Source organism: Oncorhynchus kisutch, linkage group LG6, assembly GCF_002021735.2.
Source record: "Oncorhynchus kisutch isolate 150728-3 linkage group LG6, Okis_V2, whole genome shotgun sequence".
NCBI lineage: Eukaryota > Metazoa > Chordata > Actinopteri > Salmoniformes > Salmonidae > Oncorhynchus > Oncorhynchus kisutch.
In genome coordinates, this window is record NC_034179.2 from 39,792,592 (window position 1) to 39,803,683 (window position 11,092).

The following is an 11,092-nucleotide window of genomic DNA, read 5'->3' on the forward strand; positions in this document are numbered from 1 at the left end:
ATTTCAAAGGCTAAACATAGAAAGTGATAATGATACACTACAGGAAGAGAAAACTCCATACATAAAAGCAGACATTGATATCAAATCCAATTTTATTTGACACATGCGGCGAACACAACAGGTGTAGGCCTTACTGTGAAATGCTTACTTACAAGCCATTTACCAACAAGGCAGTTCAAGAAATAGAGTGAAGAAAATATTTACTAAATAAACTACATTTAACAAATAAATACAAATTATAATCTAAAATTAACACAAGAAATGTACATTAACGAGGATATATACAGATTTGCCCCAAGCATAACACTGTGTATTCAGGGCAAAAAGTAAAATGCTTAGCCACATTTTTTGCAGTATTACTTTAGTGCCTTGTTGCAAACTGGATGCATGTTTTGGAATATTTTGATTCTGTACAGTCTTCCTTATTTTAACTCAGTTAATTAGATGAGTATATTGGAGTAACTTCAATGTTGCTGATCATCCTCTGTTTTCTCCTATCACAGCCATTAAACTCTGTAACTGTTTTAAAGTCACCATTGGCGTCATGGTGAAATCCCTGAGCGGTTTCCTTCCTTTCCAGCAACTGAGTTAGAAAGGATGCCTGTATCTTTGTAGTGACTGGGTGTTTTGATATACCTCCAATTGTAATTAATAACTTTACCGTGCTCAAAGGGATGTTCAATGTTTTTAATCCATCTACCAATACAGTTGAAGTCGGTAGTTTACAAACACCTTAGCCAAATACATTTAAACTAAGTTTCTCACAATTCCTGACATTTAATCCAAGTAAAAAATTCCCTGTCTTAGGTCAGTTAGGATCACCACTTTATTTTAAGAATGTGAAATGTCAGAATAATAGTAGAGAGAATGATTTTCCACCAATTGTTTACAGACAGATTGTTTCACTTATAATTCACTGTATCACAATTCCAGTGGGTCAGAAGTTTACATACACTAAGTTGACTGTGCCTTTTAAACAGCTTGGAAAATTCCAGAAAATTATGTCATGGCTTTAGAAGCTTCTGATAGGCTAATTGACATAATTTGAGTCAATTGGAGATGTACCTGTTGATGTATTTCAAGGCCTACCTTCCAACTCAGTGCCTCTTTGCTTGACATCATGGGAAAATCATGGGAAAATCAACTGTACATGTACAGGTCCAATGACTCCACCTGTAGTGTGAGTGTGTGGGTGTATGTGATACAATCAATGTCAATCTGATCCACCTTCTGCTGGAGACAAAACACTTCAAACAGCAGGTAAAAATAAAACAAAGTCAAAATGTACACTGAACAAAAATATGAAGGCAACATGCAACAGTTTCAAAGATTTTACTGAGTGACAGTTCATATAAGAAAATCAGTCAATTGAAATACATTCATTAGACCCTAATCTATGGATTTCACATGACTGAGAATATAGATATGCATCTGTTGGTCACAGATACCTTGAAAAAAGGTTTGGCGTGGATCAGAAAACCAGTCAGTATCTAGTGTGACCACCATTTGCCTCATGCAGCGCGACACACCTTCGCATGGAGTTGATCAGGCTGTTTATTGTGGCCTGTGGAATGTTGTCCCACTCCTCTTCAATGTCTATGCGAAGTTGCTGGATATTGGCAGGAACTGGAACATGCTGTCGTACACGTCGATCCAGAGCATCCCAAACATGCTCAATTGGTGATATGTCTGGTGAATATGCAGGCCATGGGAAAACTGGGACATTTTCAGCTTCCAGGAATTATTTACAGATCCTTGCGACTTGAGGCCGTGCATTATCATGCTGAAACATGAGGCGATGTTGGAGGATGAATGGCAGGACAATGGGCCTCAGGATCTCATCACGGTATCTTTGTGCATTCAAATTGCCATTGATAAAATGCAATTGTGTTTGTTGTCCAGGATCAGGGCTGCAGTAGGTATCTCAGATAAGGGGGAGTGAGCCCTAAGAGGATTTTATAAATAAGCATCAACCAGTGGGTCTTGCGACAGGTATACAGAGATGACCAGTTTACAGAGGAGTATAGAGTGCAGTGATGTGTCCTATAAGGAGCATTGGTGGCAAATCTGATGGCCAAATGGTAAAGAACATCTAGCCGCTTAAGAGCACCATTACCTGCCGATCTATAAATTACAACTCCGTAATCTAGCATGCGTAGGATGTCATCTGAATCAGGGTTTGGCAGCTGGGAGTGAAAGAGGAGCGATTACGATAGAGGAAACCAAGTCTAGATTTAACCTTAGCCTGCAGCTTTGATATGTGCTGAGAGAAGGACAGTGTACCATCTAGCCATACTCCCAAGTACTTGTATGAGGTGACTACCTCAAGCTCTAAACTCTCAGATATAGTAATCACACCGGTGGGGAAAAAGGCATTCTTCTTACCAAACCACATGACCTTTGTTTTGGACGTGTTCAGATAAAGGTTAAGGGCAGAGAAAGCTTGTTGGACAATAAGAAAGCTTTGTTGTAGAGCGTTTAACACAACATCCGGGGAGGGGCAAGCTGAGTACAAGACCGTATCATCTGCATATAAATGGATGACAGCGCTTCCTATTGCCTGAGCTATGTTGTTGGTGTAAATTGAGAAGAGTGTGGTGCCTAGGATCAGAGAGTGTGGTGCCTTGGGGTCTCCCTTAGTGACAGGCAGTGGCTGAGACAGCAGATGTTCTGACTATACACTGTACTCTTTGAGAAAGGTAGAAAGCAAACCAGGCCAAAGACCCCTCAGAGACATCAATACTCCTTAGCCGGCCCACAAGAATGGAATGGTCTACCGTATCAAACGCTTTCTCCAAGTCAATAAAAATAGCAGCACAACATTGGTTAGAATTAAGGGCAATGGTGGCATCATTTCAGACTTTTAAGGTTGCAGTGACACATACATAACCTGAGCGGAAACCAGATTGCATACCAGAGAGAATACTATAGACATTAAGAAAACCATGCAGTTGAATATTGACAGGTTTTTCCAACACTTTTGATTGACAGGACAAATTATAAATTGGCCTATAACAGTTAGGATCAGCTTGATCTCCCCCTTTAAATGAAGGACGCACCGTGGCTGCCTTCCAAGCAATGGGAACCTCCCCAGAGAGGAGAGACAGGTTAAAAAAGTCAGAGATAGGCTTGGCAATGATAGGGGCTGCAAGGGTCTAAACCATCTGACCCAGATAGATTTTTGGGGGCCAGGTTTAAGGAGCTCCTTTAGCACCTAGGACTTACTGACTGCCCGCAGGGAGAAACTTTGTAGCGGGTCAGGGTGAAAAAGAGGGAGGAGCATCGGGGCTAGTCGCATTAGAAGGGGTGGGAGATGAGGAAATGTTGGATGGGCAAGGAGGCATGGCGGAGTCAAATAGGAATCCTGACTTAATGAAGTGGTGATTAAAGAACTCAGCCATGTGCTCCTTGTCAGTAACAACCACATCAACATTAAGAGACATGGCAGCTGTGAGAAGGAGGGTTTATTCTCCAGGTCTTTAACCATATTCCAGAACTTCTTGGGGTTAGACCTACAGAGAGAGAACTGCTCCTTAAAGTAACTAACTTTGGCCTTCCAGATAGCCTGAGTGCACTTATTTCTCATTTGCATGAACGAGAGCCAGTCAGCCTGAGTATGCATGTGCCAAGCCTTTCGCCAAATGGAATTCTTGAGGTGGAGTAACTCTGCCAGATCACGGTCGAACCAGGGGCTGAACCTGTTTTTAATTCTTATTTTCTTTATGGGGCGTGTTTGTTAACAATACCACTGAAAATATTGAGGTCCAAGAGTCTTTGACAGAGGGGATCAAGCTGATTCTATACCAATTTACAGAGGCCAGGTCATGAAGGAAGGATTGCTCATTAGAGGTTTTTAGCAAGTGTCTAGGACAAATTAGTACAGGTCGCTTCACTGAGCAGCCATTGCAAACACAGTGATAACTAAGGCCATTACAGAAAACACCAGACTGATACATATCAGGATTATTTGTTAGGATAACATCAAGCAAAGTAGCCTTTTCTGGGTGTTTGGAGTCATACCTTGTGGGATTGGTAATAATCTGAGAAAGATGTAGGGAGTCCCATTGCTTTAGGACTTGGTCAGGTGGTTTAAGCATGTTATAACCAGTAAGGTTAACATCAGTGTTCAAAACACTCTTTCTTCACCACGTCTCAGTAATGACCAACACATCTGGATTGGAGCTGTTAACCCACACTTTCAATTTAATAAGCTTCTAGTGTTAACGTGCAGAAAACCCAGGCTTTTACAAGAGCAGGAATCAGTGAAGCAGATATCAGAGTACAAGTCAGAATTGGGGCTAGCTACAGTAGATGGGCCAGGGTGTACAGGCACATGTCCAGATATCATCAGCAGTAATACAATCAGGGCAGGGCAGAGGACAGGGAGAGCTCTGGAGTGTTGATTTTTTATGACATTTGAATGTGCATCAAATGGCAACAACATCATATTGTACAGCAATTTCATCAGGTAACATGAATACAAAGCCGGCAAGAGGTGGTTAGAATAGGATGGGAAAGTCTGTGTAACCATTAGAGAGTCAGAGTCCAGAGTGTGGGAACAAACATAGTCTGGTGTGGGAACAAATATAGTCTGTCCCACGGTCGGGTAAACAAGCATGTTCATAGTCAACAAAGCATGGGGTAGTCATGAGGCAAATAGCATAATGCACAAGAAAAAAATATAATGACTTGGGGCTAGCCATTGTAAGTTCAGAGTCACCTGCCCCAACAGTGCATGTGTCCTGGGGCGAGCGAAAGCTCGGGACAGAGGGGGGAGTGTGGTGGGGGTACCTGTACCAGACAGGGGGAGACAGGCCAGGGCAGCCGATGAACAGATCGCCAGGTGGAATCCAAGCAGCAGTGCAGCAGGCACAGGAGTAGGTTGAACAACCACTTGGGAGAAGCTTTTTTTGGGAGGCAGATTCCTTGTAGAAAATCCCCAGCTAGCTAATGTAGCTATCAAGTCTCTGTCCACCGTTTTTTTTTCACGTGAAAAAGGAGGTCGTTAGCGAGCTATAACCCTTCAGTTTCGGCCAATGGTCCTTTACGACGTCCAAACAAAGTTGTTCTTTGACTGTTGTATTTTGGAGATTGCGAGGAGGATATCTTCTGAAAATGATCATGCTGGATAATCAGCCACACCTGTCAGGTGGATGGATTATCTTGGCAAAGGAAAAATGCTTACTATCAGGGATGTAAACAAATTTGTGCACAAAATTTGAGAGAAATAAGCTTTTTGTGCGTATGGATAATTTCTGGGATCTTTAATTTCAGCTCATGAAACATGGGACCAACACTTTACATGTTGCGTTTATTTTGTTGGTCAGTGTAAATGAGGATTAGATACCCCAGTGAAATAAACGCAGAAGTCTGACATCAAATACTCTGTGGCATTAGAGTATAAAAGACAGACAGTTGTTGGCCTGAATGGAGCCTCGACGAGAATCAAGCTTCCCTAAGGCATGACAATGATGTGATTTTGGACGTATGGCAACGTGAGACTATCCCGAATGTGATATCTTGTAACAATAAGGGGTGGCATAGGAAATCAGAATGTCGAAGCCACAGCAACGATCTTAATACACTAACAAAATGAATGATGAAGGTGGTAACTGTTTTGTTTGAAAGGTGGGTTACAATGATTGAGTAATCACTCCGTAGAGGAACTATAGTCTATGCTTCACTACACCACTCACCTAATCTAAGTTTAAAGAGATGTTCAATGTTACAGCATACTTCAAAAACCTGAGTCTTGGTGCATTGTGTGTTGGCATATACAAGTAACACAAGGGGTGCTCAGCTCAGCAGGTGGGACATGGCCAAGCCAGTGGCACAGAAGGCTCAGGGGGACACATTTTGGGGGGGGGACCCTTTCGGGAGGGGCTGCTGCTTTTCAATAGACTCATTTCCACATCAAAACCAGCATAGGAAAGGGATACTGCTTGGGGGTGAGGGGTAATGAGGAGCTCTTTTTACCTCCCTTTCTCTATTCTTCTGGTGGGTTTTTTTAAGAGGGGGGAGAAGCTTTAATTATCTCCTTTAATCAAATGTATGAGCTAACATAGCCTTTTCCTTTCAGAGTGCACACAATTACACAGATACTCTATATTGTCCGCTCTCCTACAATGCCATTAGGAATCTCTATTACAGTGGTGTCTCCCAAAGGGTTTCTGGCTTTGTGAATGATTTGGCTAAGATATGCCTAAAACGTAGTGAATGTGGCACATTTCAGTATTTTTGATTGGTTGAATAAAGACTGCTGTTAAGAACCACCCACATTTGACTTGACAAATCCTCGGAAAGAGCCATTCCACATTCATGGTCTGAGAATTTGACTTTATGTCTGGGGAGGTGGTTTAAACATTACCAAATGCCATTTCTCAAATGACTTATTGAACATTTGAAAGACTCCACATAGAGTATGTGAATTACAATGTCATTGTTCATTCTTTTTGTCAATTTGCAGTGAATTTGAATCACATGAATTTTTACATAATTCAGATCTTTTGCTTTCCCCTTTTATTTCAAATAAAATAAAATACTTAAAAACCAGTTTACCATCTTACCAGGACCAGGGGGCTTTAGCAAGGGTATTTATCAGTTGCAATGGCTGATACAGAGCAGACTGTTATTGTTATGAGAACCAAGTGTTTATGCATGTCGCCCATGTATAAACTTGAAAGCTGGCGCGCATTAATTGTGCTTTATTGTGACTGGTACATGTGGTTTACGCACCACAGTGGGGTCCCAGCGCGCAGCTCCAAGACAAACAGAGCTTTTTATGGAGAAATGTAACAGTGGTTTCAGCTCCAGGGGGAGATGTGCTGCCAAGCTATGGACAATGTCTGCACAGGCAGGATGCAGGCACCAGCAACTTGGAAGAGAGGATATAAAAAGTGAAGCATAGGCTGGTGGGCAGGACCGGCCCAAAATCTCAGCATTGTCAAAGGTCTAATATGAAATGGTATAACATAGGTCTACAACACAGTAGCAAAAATATGATAGACCTATTCAAATGGGATAAAGTCATGTAGGCTTTAGCTTTGGAGAGACTGAACTTATGAAAAGCCTGACATTTTGATTGCCTGTGTTATATTTGGGAAACACAGATACATTTTTTTCTTAAAGGCAGTGTCATGACTTATTATTAAAACTCTGTCTCTTTCTCTCACCATGGAATGCTGTCACCCCATGTAAGTTATTATTGCTGGAGCTGATGTTTCAATGGAAAACAGAAAGTTCAGCATAGCTTCACAAACATGGGCAGTCAGAGAGGCCTGGAGGCCCTGACCGTTTTCCACCTCAACTAAGGCTGCAGTTTAGAAAAATATTAACACTTTTGTCAACCAACCAGAAAGTTGGCGCGAGGCTCAACTGCGTGGAACAAGCAGCTTTTTGTTTGCAGTTTACTCAAGCAGTTTGAATTCCTCAAATGTGACAGAACACTGATGCAATGCGAGGACAGAGTTATACGTGAAAGGGCATATACAAACAGCTGATGTCACTTGGGAAAATATGACTAGATTTGCCAGTGAGAGCTTTATACTGTAGGTGGGTCCACAAGGTAATCAGTCTAATGAATAAGAAACCAAAATGAATACTTTTAAAAATGTCGCCGATACTAATGATGTCCATTTAATTTATACAATATATTCTTGCATCAAGTTAATGACGACTGTCAATTTGAAGAGGCGCTGTAGCAAAATGTTTCAGACACAAATGAATATTTTCTTAAACCAAAAAATAGTTCAGATGTATTTGCTTTGCTTATGTTAATAACCACTACACTTAATTTGACATGTATTGTAAAGTAATCAATAGAGTAAAGTCATCAGTGAAAATATATAAATATGTTTTATTAATGTCCATTGTTTTGAAAAATATGCATTTGCAAAGGCACTTATACATCTCAACAGGCCCTATATTCATAACTCATAACTCTTTAGTACATGTGCTTTTATATACAATATACAAAACCTTAGGAAACACCATGAAGAACTTGCAATTAAATACACAACACAATAAATACATTTACAGGGAGAGAACACTAAACCAAATGTTGATACATCCATGCAAGTTCTATTTTGCATTCATGTTCAGTTGGTTAACCAGAAACAGCCAACTAACTCTATGGCATACAATACAAGAAATGTTTCCTTTGGAAGCATATCTGATTCTGCATGTGCACCGAACTGTGTGGTTTAACTGAAAGCAATGTGGATCATCTGTTACCAAAACGAAAGCACAACCACTGTTACGTTCAGGTATTGCTACTAATCGAGCATTAGATGCAAACCAACCTGAGCTTTTCAAATGATCATATAACAAAATAGCATCCTTTGGTATTGTCAATGCAAGACACTGTGAGAAGTGTCACTTGAAATGTTAGACGTGTGTGGGGCTCTCTAGGTAAGAGTCTGTTTTGGCCATGTGGAGCACCACGGCTGGGGACTTGTAGTGACAGTGGGAGGTGCTGCAGCTGACGCTGCTACAAGGCTTCCTGCTAGTCCGCACCGACAGCTTCCTGTTGCACAGGCCCTGCCAGGTCTGCAGGGTCTTGGAACTCCAAACCCACACACCGCTGGTGATGCCCACCACCAGAGACATGAAGATCTTCAGCATGAACACTGCCACAGTGGGCACCGACTCCTCCAGGGAGCAGTCCTCATGCCGGCGCCCGGGGAACGACACACACTTGTTCTCCAGCGCCTGGAACTTCCAGTACCCCATGTTGAGCCTCTCGTAGAAGTAGCAGATGATGACGCAGGTGGCGGGCACCGTGTACAGGATGGAGAACACACCGATCTTCACCATGAGTTTCTCCAGCTTCTCTGTGTTGGTGCCGCCCGTCTTCATTATCTTCCGGATGTGGAAGAGCGCCACGAAGCCCGTGAGGATGAAAGAGGTGCCAATGACCAGGTAGCAGGACAGAGGGATGAGCACGAAGCCGGTCAGTGCATTAACGTCCATGCTGCCCACATAACACAGCCCCGTCAGCTCGTCCCCTGCCACCTTCCTCATAGTTAGGATGACGATGGTCTTCATGGCTGGGATGCCCCAGGCGGCCATGTGGAAATAGCTGCTGTGGGCCTCGATGGCCTCGTGGCCCCACTTCTTGCCAGCGGCCAGGAACCAGGTGAGTGTGAGGATGACCCACCAGATAGATGAAGCCATACCAAAGTAGTAGAGGATGAGGAAGACGATGGTGCAGCCCGTAGACTCCAGCCCCTCCTGGATGATGTAGAGCTCGCCATTCTCACGGTCGCAGGCTATGTTCTCGGCCCCGGCCACCGAGCGGATGACGAAGGCCACCGAGTAGACGTTGTAACACATGGAGAGGAAGATGATGGGCCGCTCCGGGTACTGAAAGCGCTGCGGGTCCAGCAGGAAGGTGAGGACAGTGAAGGCGGTGGAGATGAAGCAGAGTGTGGACCACACCGCCATCCAGATGAAGGCAAAGTCCTTGTCCTGCCGCGACCAGAACACGTCCACCACCGAGGAGCAGCGCGGGGCACACGACTGGCTCTTCTCCACATACTGGAACTTCTCTGGGTTCTCGCAGGAGCCCAGGCTGTTGCCCGAGCGCCCGCTGGTACCCGGGCCGGGCTGCCTGGGTCTGGGGGGCACCGGTAGCATGCCCTCCCCCTTCTTGGTCTCCTGCTTGGTGTCATTCTCAGGCGCCTCCATGCACAGCGAGTTGGGGTTGTTTTTAGTGGGCAGCTTGGAGCAGTCCAGTGAGTCAGGCCAGCCGAAGCTGAATTTCTCCATGATGGGAGAGCACTTCTGCCTGGCCTGCTCACACATTGGTCGGCAGGCAGGGATGGTGGTGGACACTTTGTCAGTGCACATGGGGACGTAGAGGGAGCAGAGGAAAAAGCGCAGGTGCACGTCACAGCCGTATTCCACTAGAGGGGCAAACTCATTCAGTTTGATGCTGGCCTCTGCTTGGCTTTCGTATTTCATGAAGTTGGGCATTCTTGTCATATTGTAGCCAATGCCCTGGCACATGGGAATGGTGATGGGTTCACATTTAGCAGGTCTGCCCCTCTCTATATCATATGCTCCGATATCCAAACTGGATGCAGCAATAACAAGTTGGCACCAGAGTAAAATGGCAATCCTCAAATGAAAAATATACATGTTGATATCAGGAAAGTTAATATATCACAAACTACTTATTGTTTTAGAATAGAAAAGTAAAATAGAAAGGAACAGTGATTGTAACAATTCCAGACTGATGAGATGGTGCCCAAAATGTGTCCATTTCCCCACTGTCAATTCTGATGAAGCATATGTTAGTTCCAAGGTGAGTTCATTTAATACCCGACCATATGGCTCTCCTATGGTCAAAATTGCACACCTTCGCAAAACGTCTTGTTTTCCCTGAAAACAGTATCTGAATTAGTTCCAAATCCAGTCGGATATGTTAAAGCACGATACGCTTCACATGTTTAGCAAAGTGACGGCAACATGCTGTGAACGTTCGAATGGTAAACAATTAGTCTCTATATCATCGATATCACGCATATTAAAATCTCAAGCCAGGCAGTTGCGTTGAACCGTAATAAAGTCCTTATTTTCCGAAATTATTTTAAGTTGATATGCTGTTCAAAATCACATTTTAGTAGGCTCCTGTTTGTAACCACACCAGTGCACCACACGCGGGGATACTGGGTCGTTTAAAAATACTCAAGCCGTCCAGCTCTGTCTGTCTTCTTCTCCCTCCATCGCTTGAGTGCATTAACATTCTCTGTGCTCTGCTCTCTGCCTCTTCAATAAAGGGGCGGGAGTTGGATGACGAACTTGCTTCGCCCCGCCTTAACTCATTCTCAAATGTATTTTTCTTACAGAGGTAAAATGTATTTATACTGGATATTCTGTTCTCTAGTCAATAGCTATTAAACCAAGCATGCCAACCATGACTGTGAAGATGATATATTTTGAATCAGGGGAGGATGGAGAACAATCCACACTTTTGTTTGTCAAGTCACATAGTATTAGATTTTTAAAAAATTGAACCTTTATTTAACTAAGCAAGTCAGTTAACTTAAGAACAAATTATTATTTACAATGACGGCCTAACTCGGGCCAA

General features: G+C 43.3%; 1 protein-coding gene across 1 annotated transcript; it reads right to left on the reverse strand.

Moving 5' to 3' along the window:
* Nucleotides 1–7,841: 7,841 nt before the first annotated feature.
* Nucleotides 7,842–10,746, reverse strand: LOC109892841 (frizzled-9-like). The gene has a single exon (XM_020485649.2). It carries the CDS (start codon nucleotides 10,138–10,140, stop codon nucleotides 8,386–8,388), a length of 1,755 nt encoding a protein of 584 aa, XP_020341238.1. The 5' UTR covers nucleotides 10,141–10,746; the 3' UTR covers nucleotides 7,842–8,385.
* Between the last annotated feature and the right edge of the window lie 346 nt (nucleotides 10,747–11,092).